At 43.3% G+C, this 17,955-nt stretch overlaps 1 protein-coding gene across 3 annotated transcripts in view; it reads left to right on the forward strand.

Annotated features, from left to right (window-relative positions):
* Nucleotides 1-17,955, forward strand: part of PTPRN2 (protein tyrosine phosphatase receptor type N2) — a 674,941-nt gene that overhangs the window by 245,853 nt on the left and 411,133 nt on the right. For all 3 annotated transcript variants that reach the window (XM_075746622.1, XM_075746624.1, XM_075746623.1), the window contains exon 6: nt 14,861-15,335. In XM_075746622.1, coding sequence (XP_075602737.1) covers nt 14,861-15,335 — 475 coding nt within the window. The remainder of the gene's footprint in view (nt 1-14,860; nt 15,336-17,955) is intronic.

Genomic DNA, 17,955 nt, shown 5'->3' on the forward strand with positions numbered 1-17,955 from the left:
CAGAATGGTTTGGGTTGGAAGGGACCTCAAAGACCATCTAGTTCCAACCCCCCTGCCATGGGCAGGGACACCCTCCACTAGACCAGATTGCCCAAAGCCCCATCCAACCTGGCCTGGAACACTTCCAGGGATGGGGCATCCACAGCTTCTCTGGGCATCTTCATCTTTTGGATCAATCTCCCCTCTATGGTTCTTTTCAGTAAAATAGAAACATTAAAGACCTCGAATAAAGAAAATCGACTCCCAAACCCAATAAAAACCAAAACCCAATAAGCACTGGAGCAGAATTCATTTGACCAAATAAAGAAGTTTGTATTGGTGCAGTCAGCCTAAAGTCATTTTATGATCAGTGGAAGGAATTTCCAAGTTGTGATCCATCCATTCTAATTTAAATATATAAAATTAGACATGGTAAATTCTGTCCTGTTTGCCATCCTGCATGAATCTGGTGTAGATAGCAATTTTCTTCTAGGAGGACCAGTATCCATAAATTTGAAGATCTAACAGAATCATGGCTAATCAAAGTCTAGTAAAATTACAGTTAGGTTGTTTGTGGCATAAATACATGGTATGGCGACCTAACGTGATCTCTGATTTAATTTTTAAGCTTAATAATTTGGCAAGTGAAAATTCTAGTGCCAGTATCATGCTCTTTAAGTCTTCAGTCTATCACCTACCTTTACCTACAACCTATCAGTTTACGTAGTGACAGAATTTTCATATTTAACATAGAAATCATAATTTCCCTTATCATACAGCTATCTTGTAAAGCTTAATTATTTGTACAATGATTTGAAGATACAAGTGCTGTAGAAATATTATAAATGATGTGTGTCAGACCTGGAGGCTTATTTAAAAGTCCAATTCATTAATTGTTAGTAATTCCCAGATGGGCAATTTCCACATAGCTTAAAATCTCAAATATTGACTAGACAATACGATTTGCTTCTTTTTCAGACTTTTTCCCCATCCCTTCAAAATCAACTCTTTATTTGCCAAATACCATATGCTTGGAGGTTTTGTTTCTGTCATTTCTCCTGCAAGCTTGCTGTTTTTCTTGCAAATATTTACTCATTGTACTTCAGTGCACTAGTCTTAGTAAATAGAAGATCATGGAACTGGTACAAATTTTAAAGTGTATTGCATATGTATTTTTTAGATCATACTCCTCAAATGACAGGGTAGAGTTCACAAAAATTTAAACTTATTTTACCTAGCCTTTGTGTGAATGTGTTGGAGTATACATTTCAGGACAGTGCAACAACCATTTTTTTTTCTGAAGGGAAAAAAACCCTCACCTTACCTTTTGCAGTTGTCCAGGAAATGGTTGGTTGCTTTCAATGGGGTTGTAGAGCAATGTCATAGACATGGATCCTGCAGATCGCTATCCACTTGCATTTCTTTGAGCAAAAGTAGTCTCTAGCTTCATATGTTAGAGTTATATATATTGAATTGGTGATTATGTGCTCAGCTTTTGGCAGATGAAGATCTTCATGTTTCTATGTAAATCATTTTTAGATAATGAGTTAGCTCAATATACCAGCATATGCCTACAGAAAATGTGTTTAAACATCATTCACTGAAACCTTAAGTAACAGACTTATTGACATATGAGCAAACTGTTCTCAGACAAAGGAAGCTGACAAACCCTGGTATATCCATCAGCACTGATGGCGATGCTGCACAATTTCTACCATCCACTGGGGGTTGACTGTCTCTTTTTGGTTCCTGTTAGTAATGTTAGGGAGCTGCTGAATCCCGTAGACTGACAGAGGTGAAGTTGCCTCAGCTCCATGTCCTCACATCTAGCTGGTAGCCAGGAGGAGCAGGTAGTGCCAATAGGCACCACAGGACCCATGGTCCAACTATGGTTGTTGGCAACTGCTACCACCATACACACACAGAGGCACACAGGACCGAGAGCTCCTCACCCAGAATAATAGTTAGAAATGGAGTTCATTGAGAAGTCAAGACAGACTGTGGTGATCAGACACAAAGCGTGGTCAGACAAGTATTCTGGCCAGCCTGCTTACATGCTACCAGTCCCTTTTACTCCCTTTTCCTGCTGTTTTACCACAACTGTTCCCCAATCCATTTTGAGCCCTCCCTCTCTGATCCTTTCTCTAAACATCCCATAGTATGCCTTGTACAATGACAAGATGCTTTTCTTGGCATCCCCTAAAGAGCCCACACTCCTGTAGGCAGTTACACCTTCATTCTGCAGGGTGATCCAGAGACCTCCTCCCATTGACCCAACTGGTGGGTGGCACTCCTGGACATCATGGCTGATGGGTCACTGTGATGAGCTGGGACAGGGGTCCCTTGGCATTGATCAAGTTATTGGGGTTCATCCATGTGTCATTTTTTTCTGCTCCTTTGTGTGTGATGATACATGAGGTTATCATGTAACTCAGTGTGTAAAACTAGCATTTCTGATTTTCATGAGCTAATGATGAATGTCAAGGAAAGGCAATCCAGCACTCCTTTTGCACCAAAGGAAATACTTTAGAAACTTTGGTTTAACTCATAGGATGGAGATTTGTCAGAAACAGAGAGAACAACCAGCAGTTAGTTATGAAGACTAAAGCTAGCACGTTCCTCAGCAGTATAAGTGTCCTGGTTCTGGCAAGGATAGAGTTAATTTCCCAAGGAGCCAGGACAGGTGAGCCAAGCTGGCCGGGGGCTATTCCATACCATGTGACATCATGCTCCCCATAAAAGGGGGCCAGGCGGGCAGGGGCGGGTTCGGCGTGTCGGCGTGGCTCCGGGACGGGTCGAGCGTCCGGTCGGTCGGTCGTCGGATCGGTAAAATCGTTCTCTGTTATCACCATTGTTACTATCTGTTATCAGCACTGTTGTTGATTGTTCTCCCTCTCCCTTGCTGTCCCAGTAAACTGCCCTTATCCCAACCCTCGAGGCTTTGCCGTTGTTTTTCCGTTCTCCTCCCCATCCCGCCGGGGGAGGGGTGAGCGAGCGGCTGGGGCTAAACCACGTCAGTCCTTTTTGGCGCCCAACGTGGGGCTCGAGGGGTTGTGATAACGGCAAGTCTGACCCAAGTGTGTTAAAACAAAGTTGTTAAAAGCATTTATGATGTTATTGAAACAGTCACTGGTTATAATGATGTTCTGTTTGCTCACATGGCTCTGTTTTGTAAACCCATGTTTACTCTATGCAATCCCTGCGGTGCTGTTTATCACCTCTGGAAGAGGGGTTCGTGTTCTCATGTTGTTATATTGTGTGATAATGACTTATGATAAGATATCATTGACAGTCATGGGTCTGAGCTGGTATGTGTATGTAGCATTTAGGTCAGGCCCGTACCTCGGTCAGTATCTTTCAGAATTGATTAATAATTGGACCCAATCTATGGGGAAGACAGGGGGGGATACCTTCTCCCACTCTTTCACCTCCTCTTTTCCCTTTTGGTTGGTTACAACAATTTTTGAGTATTTTGAATACCCTTGGAATGTTCAGGCCGTTATATTCCTATTGCTAGGTCTCCTGAATGCTTTCCCACTCCTGTTCAGGGTTAGCAAAAATCTTTTCAAGAGTACCACCCAGGGATCTTCCCCAAGGCTGAATGGTCAGGGCTGGCATGGCATGTGGGAGAGTATGGGTGGGTATCTAGAGACCTTTTCACCCCCAATGGTTTGGAGCTTCACTCCTGAACAATTGCAAGACCCTGATAAAATGGTAGAATATTTGAAAGGAAAATGCTGTGGGGATTCTAAGGAGACACAACTTACTGCGCTGTGCTGGGCCCTGGCCACAATCTATCAAACACTGCTGGATAGTAGACAGCACCATCCAGAGGGAGAGAGCGGACCCACAGGCACTGCAGCTGCCCAGGCCCCTGCGACAGGCACTGCAGCTGCCCAGGCCCCTGCGACAGGCACTGCAGCTGCCCAGGCCCCTGCGACAGGCACTGCAGCTGCCCAGGCCCCTGCGACAGGCACTGCAGCTACCCAAACCCCTGCGACAGGCACTGCAGCTACCCAAACCCCCGCAACAGGCACTGTAGTCGAGCCAAAAGATCAACCCACACCAGTATCAGTTGCCCCTATACACAAAAAGAAATACACAAGGAAATCAGTTCGCTTAGTGAAAGATGATGATGAACCAGGGCCATCACGAGAACAAGAAGAAGAGCCAGAACCAGAAGTGATTACTCGATCCCTGTCCCTGAGTGAGCTGCGAGATATGCGGAAAGATTTCAGCCGCCTTCCAGGGGAGCATATTATTACCTGGCTGCTCCGCTGCTGGGATAATGGGGCCAGTAGCCTGGAACTGGAGGGCAGGGAGGCCAAGCAGCTAGGATCCTTGTCTAGGGAAGGGGGCATTGACAAAGCAATTGGGAAGAAGGCACAGGCCCTTAGCCTCTGGAGGCGCCTCCTGTCAAGTGTGAGGGAAAGGTATCCTTTCAGTGAAGATGTCGTATGTCGGCCAGGCAAGTGGACCACTATGGAGAGAGGTATTCAATATCTGCGGGAATTAGCTGTGCGGGAGATGGTTTATTATGATCCGGACAATGCACAGTTGCCCACAGACCCTGATGAAGTCCACTGTACCCGACCCATGTGGCGAAAATTTGTGCGAAGTGCACCATCTTCGTACGCCAACTCACTGGCAGTAATCGACTGGAAAAGTGAAGAGGCACCCACAGTGGACGAAGTGGCTGGCCGGCTCCGGCAGTATGAAGAGAGCCTTTCCTCCTCCCTAGTCTCGGCTGTGGAGAAACTGTCTCAGGATGTCCGGCAACTCAAAGAGGATATATCTTACTCCCCACCTGTACAGACCCGCATTTCAGCTGTTAGGAGTAAGCGTTTTTCTGCTCCAGAGAGGGGATATAGAGCATACACACCACGAGGTATCCTGTGGTTTTTCCTGCGTGACCACGGAGAAGACATGAGGAAATGGGATGGGAAGCCCACCTCAACCCTGCGGGCACGCGTACATGAGCTACAAGGCAAGACAGCTGTAAGAAGGGACTCTTCCAGAAAGAATGCTGCTCCAGTTTCCACCGGGCAGCCCCCCAGACCAAGTGAAAGGCCAGATCGCACTTCTGATCCTCTTGAAGGGACCTCTAAGTCCTTTTTGCAAGACGTGAGTAGTGACTATGACGAGCAGGACTAGAGGGGCCCTGCCTCCAGCCAGGTGGAGGAAAGGGACAATAGGGTTTATTGGACTGTGTGGATCCGATGGCCTGGCACATCGAACCCACAAGAGTACAAGGCCCTAGTGGACACGGGTGCACAGTGTACCCTAATGCCATCGAACTATGAAGGGGTGGAACCAATATCTATTTCTGGTGTGACAGGGGGATCCCAACAGTTGACTCTGTTGGAGGCTGAAGTAAGTCTAACTGGGAATGAGTGGCAAAAGCACCCCATTGTGACTGGGCCAGAGGCTCCATGCATCCTGGGCATAGACTACCTCCGGAAAGGGTATTTCAAAGACCCAAAAGGTTACAGGTGGGCTTTTGGAATAGCTGCCTTAGAAGCGGAGGAAATTGAACCATTGTCTAGTTTGCCTGGTCTCTCGGAGGACCCTTCTGTTGTAGGGTTGCTGAAGGTTGAAGAGCAACAGGTGCCGATTGCTACTACAACTGTGCACCGGCGGCAATACCGCACCAACAGAGACTCCCTGGTTCCCATCCACAAACTAATTCATCAACTGGAGGGTCAGGGAGTGATCAGCAGAACCCACTCACCCTTTAACAGTCCCATATGGCCAGTGCGGAAGTCCAATGGCGAGTGGAGGCTGACGGTAGACTATCGTGGCCTGAATGAAGTCACACCGCCCATGAGTGCTGCCGTGCCGGATATGCTGGAACTTCAATATGAACTGGAGTCAAAGGCAGCCAAATGGTATGCCACAATTGATATAGCTAATGCATTTTTCTCGATCCCTTTGGCAGCAGAGTGCAGGCCGCAGTTTGCCTTCACTTGGAGGGGCGTCCAGTACACCTGGAATCGACTGCCCCAGGGGTGGAAACACAGCCCCACAATTTGCCATGGACTGATCCAGACTGCACTGGAAAAGGGTGAAGCCCCAGAGCACCTGCAATACATTGATGACATCATTGTATGGGGCAACTCAGCAGAGGAAGTTTCTGAGAAAGGGAAGAAAATAATCCAAATCCTGCTGCAGGCTGGCTTTGCCATAAAACGAAGTAAGGTGAAGGGGCCTGCGCAGGAAATCCAATTTTTAGGCATAAGGTGGCATGATGGGCGGTGTCAAATCCCAATGGATATTATCAACAAAATAGCAGCCATGTCCCCACCAACCAACAAAAAGGAGACACAGGCCTTCTTAGGTGTTGTGGGTTTCTGGCGAATGCACATTCCGAATTACAGTTTGATAGTAAGCCCTCTCTACCATGTAACCCGGAAGAAGAATGATTTTAAATGGGGCCCTGAGCAACGACAAGCTTTCGAACAGATTAAACAAGAAATAGTTCATGCTGTAGCTCTTGGGCCAGTCCGGGCAGGACCAGATGTAAAAAATGTGCTGTACACCGCAGCCGGGGAGAATGGCCCTACCTGGAGTCTCTGGCAGAAAGCACCAGGGGAGACTCGAGGTCGACCTCTGGGGTTTTGGAGCCGGGGATATAGAGGATCCGAGGCCCGCTACACTCCAACAGAAAAGGAGATATTGGCAGCCTACGAAGGGGTTCGAGCTGCTTCAGAGGTGATTGGCACTGAAGCACAGCTCCTCTTGGCACCCCGACTCCCAGTGCTGGGTTGGATGTTCAAAGAGAGGGCTCCTTCTACACATCATGCAACCGATGCTACGTGGAGTAAGTGGGTTGCGCTGATCACACAACGGGCTAGAATAGGAAGCCCCAATCGTCCAGGGATTCTGGAAGTGATCACAGACTGGCCAGAAGGGAAAGATTTTGGAATGTCGCCAGAGGAGGAGGTGACACGTGCTGAAGAAGCCCCACCGTATAATAAACTACCAGAAGATGAGAAACCATATGCCCTCTTCACTGATGGGTCCTGTCGCATTGTGGGAAAGCATCGAAGGTGGAAGGCCGCTGTATGGAGTCCTACACGGCGAGTTGCAGAAGCTGCTGAAGGAGAAGGTGAATCGAGCCAGTTTGCAGAGGTGAAAGCCATCCAGCTGGCTTTAGATATTGCTGAAAGAGAAAAGTGGCCAACGCTGTACCTCTACACTGACTCATGGATGGTGGCCAATGCCCTGTGGGGGTGGTTACAGCAGTGGAAGCGGAGCAACTGGCAGCGTAGAGGCAAACCCATCTGGGCTGCCCCACTGTGGCAAGATATTGCTGCCCGGCTAGAGAAGCTGATTGTAAAGGTACGTCATGTAGATGCCCACGTACCCAAGAGTCGGGCCACTGAGGAACATCAGAACAACCAGCAGGTAGATCAGGCCACCAAGATTGAAGTGGCTCAGGTGGATTTGGACTGGCAGCGTAAGGGTGAATTATTTCTAGCTCGGTGGGCCCATGACACTTCAGGTCATCAAGGAAGAGATGCGACATATAGATGGGCCCGTGATCGAGGGGTGGACTTGAGCATGGACGCCATCTCACAGGTCATCCATCAATGTGAAACATGCGCTGCAATCAAGCAAGCCAAGCGGGTAAAGCCTCTGTGGTATGGAGGCCGATGGCTGAAATATAAATATGGGGAAGCATGGCAAATCGACTACATCACGCTCCCACAAACCCGCCAAGGCAAGCGTTATGTCCTCACAATGGTGGAAGCAACCACTGGGTGGCTAGAAACATATCCTGTGCCCCATGCCACTGCCCGGAACACTATTCTGGGTCTTGAAAAGCAAGTCCTGTGGCGACATGGCACCCCAGAGAGAATTGAGTCGGACAACGGGACTCATTTTCGGAACAACCTCATAGACACCTGGGCCAAAGAGCATGGTATTGAGTGGGTGTATCACATCCCCTATCATGCCCCAGCCTCTGGGAAAGTTGAAAGGTGTAATGGGCTGCTAAAAACCACCCTGAGGGCAATGGGTGGTGGGACTCTCAAACACTGGGATACGCATTTAGCAAAGGCCACCTGGTTAGTTAACACTAGGGGATCTGCCAATCGAGCTGGCCCTGCCCAGTCAAAATTCCCACGCCCAGTAGAAGGAGATAAAGTTCCTGTAGTGCACATGAAAAATATGTTGGGTAAAACAGTTTGGGTTATCCCTGCTTCAAGCAAAGGCAAGCCCATCTGCGGGATTGCTTTTGCTCAGGGACCAGGGTGCACTTGGTGGGTGATGAGAAAAGATGGGGAAGTCCGGTGTGTACCCCAAGGGGATTTGATTTTGGGTGAAAATAGCCAATAAATTAAATTGCATGATATTAATAGCGATATACTGTATCAATGGTATGACCATAAGAATCACCCAAAACTAATGAAGGATGGACTTTGAAACTGAGCAAAGTGCCACGATGATGGAACTAGAACTGCCTTCAACTGGTGCCCAGAAACTTCATCGAAAAATCACATCTTTGGCATCCAGACTGTGAGCATGGACCATACCAGATACACCGGCTGTGAAGACTCCGGATGCAGCGTGCAACAATCCAGCTGCACGCACCATTGCTCCTGCTCTGAGAGACTGTAATGGCAGATGGAACCCAGAACCCTGGACTAAATGAACTCGACAGACATTTTAGAGCAATAGCCCATAGAGTAAGGCAATGAGTTCTGTAAAATAATCTGGGCATGACGTAGATGGTATGGAATAAGGGGTGGATAATGTCCTGGTTCTGGCAAGGATAGAGTTAATTTCCCAAGGAGCCAGGACAGGTGAGCCAAGCTGGCCGGGGGCTATTCCATACCATGTGACATCATGCTCCCCATAAAAGGGGGCCAGGCGGGGAGGGGCGGGTTCGGCGTGTCGGCGTGGCTCCGGGACGGGTCGAGCGTCCGGTCGGTCGGTCGTCGGATCGGTAAAATCGTTCTCTGTTATCACCATTGTTACTATCTGTTATCAGCACTGTTGTTGATTGTTCTCCCTCTCCCTTGCTGTCCCAGTAAACTGCCCTTATCCCAACCCTCGAGGCTTTGCCGTTGTTTTTCCGTTCTCCTCCCCATCCCGCCGGGGGAGGGGTGAGCGAGCGGCTGGGGCTAAACCACGTCAATAAGAAACGGCAACTAACAATAAAAATTATTCATGCAGGAGAAGGTTGAAGGTTAGGCATGCAGCTAAGAGCATCCCAAATGAGACTAAGAGCGGCTGGCAACATTTGAGACTTTAAAGTGAATTTCTTAAATAGTAACTTATACATGAAAGAAACCAAGGTATTTATCCTCTCTCTTTATTCTTTTGTTTAGGAGGGTTGTTTTGTTTGAGAGTGGTAGAATATGCTGTTCACAATCAAATGTCTGTCAACTGAAATTACAGCAGTGTAGATTATTGAATGATATACAGTCAGACCCCAGACAATCCTGTTAGGCTGCAGTCTCACAACCAGAATTATGAAGCAAAGTCATCACTAGTTTTGATCAAAGGAGACTCTGAGGACCCCTTTTGCTTGATCAAGCTTTTGACACTGCAAACTACAGGGTGTTAATTAACAATCTTTGCCATCTTTACTTCTCTGATGTAGTTCTTAAATGGTTTCAAAGACATTGTAAGTCTCAGGAAGAAAATAGGAGATAGTTACAGAAAATTATTAGTGAAATAGTAGGTCAGATGAGATGACTGTAATGGTGCTTGTTGCCTTAAGCCTGTGAATCTGTCAAAAAAACCATGGGCTGATGCTGTCCCATCGCTGCAGGAGGCACTGGTTTGGCCTCTTTGCCAGTTTCTGGGTTCTGAATTAATCTTCCAAGTTCTTGGTTTTGATGCAGTGATTTCTTGCATGGTGTAATATCATATCTGTAGTATGGGAAAGGGTCATTATCAGCTGGTAGAAAAGTTTTTTTCTCCACTATTGCTCAGAAAATTGTATTTTTACATTGGCTTTACCTATTATTTCCAGTCAAACCTAACACTGAATTTGGTGCAGAGCATGTAACATCACGTCTACAGCACACAGAGGCTTGTGAAGTGTAGATGCCTCCTTTCAGCTAGCTTGAAGCTACCTGGAAGCCTGCTAAGATATCCTCCTGACCGTGCAGCAGTGTGTAGGAACAGCAACTCACTGGATGAAAGAAGTAAGCTTTGTTAGCATAGGGCTGGCTACTTTAGCTCTGACACTGTAAGCACACAGCTGTACTGCTTCCTCAGCTCCATCCCAGGGACTTTTGCACTGTAATCCACTCCACAACACCAATTCCGTCCTCAGGTTTCATTGTTGGCTGGATTTCTCTCAAAGTAAAGGTAAATTGAGGTGTACAAATTCACAGCCCACACTCTGATCTAGCAATCAGGCAGTGCCACTTGTGCTCCTGTTTAGTTAGAGGTTCACGAGTACGTGGTATTTCCCACGTAGTGAGTTACGCGAGGCAAGTGTGTGTGGTTCGCAAAGCGTCTGGACTGCTTCTGGTAGAAAAAGCTAAACTTCTTTCACTCCACACAGTGAGTTAAAGCATGAGATCATTTCATTTATGGTAGGCTTTGGAAACTTTTCTTTCATTCCACCATTGATGAGGGAGGGCCTGGTTCCAGTGTTTGGTGTGTTTTTCTTTTCTAATTTCGGAGAGTATACTGCCACTATCTCAAATAGGGACAGTAAATTCAGTGTTGTAGGTGGAATCATGGTCCAACCATATTTAGGTGGTAGCAAACATGAATTAATATCTGAAAATACATCAAAAAGAAAAAGCTAAATGAAATTGAGGAAGATTTCTTCTTTATGCATTCCTAAGGGATTTCTGTTAGCTCTATTTGCCTTTAAAATTTAGCAAATGTATCCTCAAGATTTTGTCATAAATTTAATTCCATTTCTTCTGCGTTTGGGCAAAACATTCAAATCAATCTACCCCTTAGTGGATAAATTGAATAGTATTTATCTGTGCATTGGGTTGTATGTGTCTAATCTTGCTCCCTTTTTAATTCTTTTTTTTAAAGAAAACGTATAGTCCAATGACTTGCACAGTGCATCTGCAGGGTGTAATTAAACGTGCCCTTCTGTGAACTTTCATGCAGAAAATGTCAGTTACTTACATACCTAAACCATACAAGACATTGCCCTAACAATTCCATCTTCAGAAAGGTTAGTGTGTGGGTTTTTTTGATAATGTGTGAATTATTGAGATAGCTTATTTGAAAGGTGATGAAGAAGAGGAAAATCCTGTGCAGATGGAGAAATAAGATTTTTTTAAACTGAGTTTTTTAGCAGTTCAGGGTACTTTTTTAAGATGTATCAGTGAGATGAGATAATTGAACAGTATCTTACCTATTAAAAAAGAGTTGTTCCTGATAGTAACAGGGACTTGTATTCTAACCCTATTCAGTGTAACGCATCTGCTAACTAGAGTATTCTTTTTTAGTTCCACACATTTCATTTAATGTTTGTCTCTCCCCCCCCCCCCCCCCCCCCCCATTACTGGCAGTACTTCATATAAATCCAGTTTAATCAATGCAGAAGTTAATTTTATTTTCAAAATTTTTCTGGTCCCCATTTCCCTCTGCTTCTCCATAATGTTGGGATCTTCTCCAAAGGCATCAACAAGGGAATTTACAGATTCTTCTTTTCACTGACCATGAATTATGACATTTAACTTTGAAGTAAGTCAAACTAACAATGTCTATGTTCAGCAGGTTAGATTGCAAAAACACTTAAAATAAGATTATCACAGTGCTCTGGAAATTGTTATTAATAAATTAAGATGTAAATTGTCCCTGGATTCTAAACTACATATAACATATTTTTCTCCTATATTTTACTGTAAAGAATATATTTGTTTTTTTCCCTTGCCACTTAGCACAAACCCATAGTCTAGGGTTGTATTTTTCCATGCTGCAATTTTACTTGGATTTCAACTTCCATATTTCAGTTGGCACATAATTTTTGGTGCTGTATTTTGTTTGAGACGAGGCAGGAGGGCTGAGGAAGGGAACTTTTTCTCCTGCAGGTTGAGGATTGCCACGCCATACAGCTGTGAGACCCCTTTAGTTAAGTCAGACTAAGCTACATCAGATGGGCTGATATCTGAGTGCACAGTGAAGGCAGCTGAGCTGTTGGTGCTGTACTTTAATTAGAACTTTTAATATTTCATCCCTTACTAGCCGAAGTGTGACCTGTCAAGCTGCTGAGAGGCTGCCCCTTCTTGATAGAGGTGCAGCTCTGAGCCCAGGGCTGGCACTTACTTATATCCAATTCGTTTACAATCACTTGGTAGTCTTATTGTGTTTTCTTTCTTTATGTGCTTGTTGTCTGCAAGGGCAGGAAATCACAGTTCTGTTAATGTTAAAGGATGGTTGGACTTGTTAAATAGCTCATCAAAAGCCAGCCCATGTCTCCTGACCCTAATCTTTCACAAGTGGTTTGAACCTCTAGCAGTTTGGCTCCCCCTAAGACCTGATTTATTACTAATGCTTTAGAAGCAAAAGAGGCAGCTGGATTTAGGACAGAGATCCAACAGAGCTGACAATGTCTTTTCATGGTTGAAAGGGGAATGTCCTCTTCCCCTCATCATGTTTCTCCCTTTCCCAGCTCCCTGTTCTTCCTTCCATTGTCCAAACAAGGTTCTCCAAAAGGTGTCAAGGTAGGGAGTACAGGGGTAGGAAAGGGAGATGGCAGTGTATGTGAATTCTCTGCAAACTACTTGGTGTGTCTGGGACTGCTTTGTGTCATCCTCTGCAGTTCCTTCTAGGGAGTAAGTATTATTAAAAAGTTAATTAGGCCATGCAAAGACCCATTGAAATTGAGAGATAAATACATAGGACTAGTAGTTTTTCACATCTTGGGTTTGTTATTAAGTATGTAAACAGCGTACAACTTGTATTTTGACAACTGGCTCCCCTCTTGGTGTTGATCAGAGCAGTGCGTACCCTGCAGCTGGTGCACTGAACCGGAGCTACATTGCTGGTTATTTGATAGTTCCCAGGGGACATTAAAATATTTCATACACAAAGCTGCTTGATCTCTAGCTCTGTATTCTTTGACACTGTTTTAGTCTAGCCCGATTTCTTGGCATTAACAAAACATGTTTCTTTGTTAAAGACCACCTGCAGAAGTCATCTTGCGTTGGTGGATCACAAGCCAAAGAAGCCAAAGTGCCTTTTCTTCTGTAATAAAGTTGTATAAGCCACAAATCTACAAATCATGATATGGAATCATGGATTGAACCTCTTCAATCATTTCTCAGGGGGAGGATAACCCTCTTGGAAAGCAAGGGTTATGTATATATATTATAAAATCAACTGACTGTTATCAGAAGAAATAAAATTGTTCAGATTGAGAGCAAAATTATTGTCCATAAATAAAGAGCTAGATAAAATCTGAAAGTTTTTCTTCTTCTCTGGAAGAGCTTACCAGCCTTACTTATTTTGCCTTTACAAAGTCCATTAGGAAATATATAAATAATGATTTTCCTGGATGAATTCTACTAATTGCTCTCCTCTGGGGTGTATAGTTTCTGCACTCTGGATGTATTTTGCAGCTCTTTCTGTCCTAAACCATTCTGCTATTAGAGCACAGGGACAGTAGTGATCCACTACAATTCATGGCAGCTAGAGCTGAAATAATCCCTGTCCTAAATTTCCCATGTTGTAATGTAATTTGTATGACAGTTTAACCAAGAAACCACGGCTGAGAAGCAGGACCCATTCTTCAACATACGTACAGCATGTGATGCAACTTCAGCAAAGTATCCTGAAGGACTTGTAAACAAAGAATCTAATTGGAATAATTCTGAATATAAGTAAATCTCTCAGGCCAATTTGTATTTAGCAAGGAATGAAGGAAAAGGCCTTTTTGAAATGATTATGGAGGGTGGAACTGGTTTGTTAAAAACAGAAAATCCTGCCTTCAGCTTGTGATCATAACAAAAAACGTCTCTAGGATTAAACAATAGTAAATGTGATACTAAGTAATTTTATTTTTTTTTTATGCATTGGAGAGAGTACTTAAGGGGAATTTAGAATTTTTTCTCAAAACTAAATTTCATCATAAACAAAAGGTCAATGAAAACAGATGTTGTCTTATGATACTAGATTCCCAATCGATGCATCCTTGAAAACTTGAAACTAAAAGTAGAGAAACCTAGCGACAGCCCAAATTTTCCACTTTTCTTCCCAGCAGTTTTTCAATTAAAACATGGTTTTAGCATGATTAAACATTTTATTCATTCTCGTTTAGTTTGCTATGTTTTTTTACTTAAAAATAATCAAGGAATTCAAAACCAATTTATTGGCTGTTGTTGTATTTCTTTATACTGTCAAAGGACATGTTGGTTAGAGATTTAATTTAGGGAAAAAAATCAAAGATTGATGAAATATTTGATTTTTTAAATAAAAAAATATTTTATATATACAAAGGAATTGTTTAGTTTTCTCAGTGTTCTTTAAAAATGGCATTTTTGTTTTGACTTGCCATTTTTGGTAAGTTACCTGAAAAAAAAAAAAAAAGGTTGTTCTTAGAAGTCTAATAAAAAACAATGGGAAAGTGGCTTTACTAAATTTTCTTTGTCCAGCTGAATACAAATAGTGCATACATAGTTAACATCAAGTTTGGATTTTATCGTTCTCTAATCTCCTTCTCTTTCTTTTCAATAATCTAATAAACTGTTTCACAAAATTTGTACTAAAGTGGTAGTGCCTCTTCAAAGCAAACTTACCAGTTTGAGGTTTGCAGTCTACCTACGCATTACAGATTCTTATTGTTTTCCTGACTGGTAAAACACAAAGGGTTATGCTTGTGATTCCTGCATAAAAAAAATGACAGAGCAATAATGACTCAGTCCTTTTTTCCACCTTCTACTCTCTCTAGACCTACATCTATAACGATCCTGTCAGGTTCTACATGATGCAAAAACCCAAAGAAAAAGCACCTTCTTTGGCCCATGCATCAACATCCCATCAACAGCACGCTGAAAATCTCCGTGGGAGGACCTTCAACCAGCCTCAGCCAGACAAGTTCTCGCCAGAGTCACAAATGGGGCTTGACCAAAAAACTCTGATGGCTGCACTGCACACGTACATCACTCAGAACTTGTCAGCACAAAGCAATGATAAAAGCTCTCACAGCAGGACTAAAGGGTCTCACAATTATGCTGATAGATTCTACTCTTCGCAAGTCAGTCCTTTTGATGAAACCTTTGCCAAAGGAAAAGCAGAAGATTTTAAAATGAAGAAGCCGTTCCAGCCAAGACCTGCATCTGGAGTGCTGGGGCCAACTCCTGAGATGCTGAATCATAAATCTGCTTCCCAGGATGATCCAAAGGACCCTCTGAGTGTAGTGGATGGTAAAGTTGATATTTACTTATTTTAACTTATCTGAAGTTTCCCTCATGTTCACTGAACATTTTGGAGAAAAAGGAAAAGAAAATTAGACATTCTGATATATCTCCTACTATTGGCATATTTATATCTACCATAATACACACAGTAATAATGTTCACCATTTTAACTACTCTTTCCCTGCAAACATCTACCCACATTCTTCAACCCACCTTCCATATGCATGCAGAAATATATGGCACTCAGTAAGACGTAGCATTTATGTAACTTGTTATATTTTCAAAGCATTGTACAAACAACACGAAATTATGGGTATATCTTTGCTGTCAAATCTGTTTTTATACATGCATCCCACACTATATATAGGTAATATAGAAATGCCTGCATTTGTTCCATTTCTCTGTATTTAACTAGAAATTCAAAGACCCTGGGTAAAATTCAAAGTGGACACAGAAATTAACACTGAGATAAATTTTGGTGCAGAACACAGAGAGGGGAGGAGTCTGTCAATCATGGATAGGTGGACACAGAGTCACACAAGAACCTGGGGTTACAGCTAGTTTTGGCTGGGCAGTCTATAGCAAACAACCCTTTGCTGGATTTTCTTTCTTTTTTTTTTTTTTTTTTTGGTAATGCTGCTTAATTATGAGCAGATCCTGATTTCTTTTGTGTGTGACAGTTTGACAAATATTTAAATTAAGATGGAGCATAACATCTCACGGGACACTGATATATTTTAAGTGGCCCTATGTAAGACAAGATGGGTATTCACATCATGGCTGGGGATCAAGTAGAGTTTAGAAAATAACTCTCATTCACTTTATTGTTTCTTTAATCTAACTATTGCTGTTATTACAGTGATTCAGAATGCCTGAAAAATGAAAGAATTGATCCTCAGCTATTGCCAAGCAGTTACAGCTGTTACACTGTAGTCAGCACTATCCCAATGGGTTTTGGTGATATGTAAGAGGAAGAGGGCTCCTTTGAATCCTTTCTGTAGTTATTATCATCCATAAAGTTTAATGTTCTTTGATTTGTTTTGTTTGGGGTTTTTTAGGGGGTTTTTTGTGTTTGATTTTTTTTTAAACAGAACATACAGAAATGTCAAAGTTGCAGCAGAGGAAAGATAAAGCTTGCAATCCAAAGGATACTTAGAAGTCAAAGCATTCTTGGTATGGTGCCCAGAGATAATAGGTTTCAAGGAACGAACTATAATGTAAAATCAAATCCAGGTGGCACTGTAAGTCTCCTGCACAGGTTAGACAATTTTGATGCTAGACTCAAAACAAACTAGGCACATGCTGGTTTCATTATCCTCCAGCTGTTCCACTTCACCTTTCCTGGTAGGAGCCAACGGGGAAAAAAATGCTTAACACTTAGAGGGAATAACATGTTTCGCAATTCATTGGGTTGTACTGCTTTGACTTCACATACATAATGTGCCCTGTAGGAACTTCTTCCATTGCATTAGCTTTTAAATGTTGCATAGACATAAAATTATGAATCGTTTGAGTAGGAAATAATATCGTTTCCTTTGTATTTTTGAGCCACTAAATATTCCCATAAGGAAGTGGTGAGGACAGACCCCGGTGTATTTCTTGTTTAAAGTTCTCTCCATTGGAGAGATGATGGTTTGGATTCAGGTTTACCAGGCTGACCATGCCATCTCTTTCTGCTTTTTACCTGTCTCCGATCTCTCTGGTGCTTCAGGATTTTTGTACACTTGCAGGCTGTTTCTTTCTCACACTTTCTAAACCACCAAACTGCTCAAAAACTGGAAAGCATGGGGTCATGTGAGCTCAGTTCTCTGCTGCATCTGATACAGGATTAGACAGAGGAACTTGACTGGGATAACAATCCAGAAGGTACTGAGCAGATTAGCACTGAGAATTGCTGCAAAACAGTGGCAGGTAAATTAGCTAACAAGGCACCCTGAGGGAGAAATACAAGAGAAGAAAATCTGGAGCTATTTTTCCATCAGATTTGGAAACTATTACCTCTAGGAGTAGCATGATGTGCGTGGGTACTGCGTTTGTAGTCACTGTGCAATAGCAGAACTGTTAATGTCTTCTGCACCAGCTGTATTTAGAATTTGGTTCAGTTTTAAGCAATTTGTTCTTGTCTACTAATTTTTGGTGTATTAAATATTACAGAATACATCTCTCCATTGCTTTGGAAAGATCACAAAATTAGTAATTCAGATGTCTTTTTTCAAAAAATAACAGGCTTCCATGTTCACAGAGGAAAGATATTTTAATACGTCCTCTGACTTGCAAAACTGTGGTCACCAATCTGTATGGTGCTCAGCTGCTGAGGATATCTAATATGCTCAGTAGGGTGATGGGGTAGAAGAAGACAGACCACCCTGTGGGACTGCTAGGGAAGTTACTGCTGCCATAGCATTCAGCTGTCTGGTAAGCTGGCTTTGTGTCAATGGAGTACGGAGCATGATTTATACACCGTGTGTTAAAAAGCTGTTTTCCCTTGCTAAGCTGCTGTTGTTACCTACTAGGGGAATTCTACTCATCCAGTTGATATGAAAAATTACTTCATCTAAGATATATGTGCCTTTAATGTCATCACGGTTGCAAGGCAACTATAAAAGGCAACTTGCCTTCCTCAGTT

This window comes from Balearica regulorum, chromosome 2 (genome assembly GCF_011004875.1).
Source record: "Balearica regulorum gibbericeps isolate bBalReg1 chromosome 2, bBalReg1.pri, whole genome shotgun sequence".
NCBI lineage: Eukaryota > Metazoa > Chordata > Aves > Gruiformes > Gruidae > Balearica > Balearica regulorum.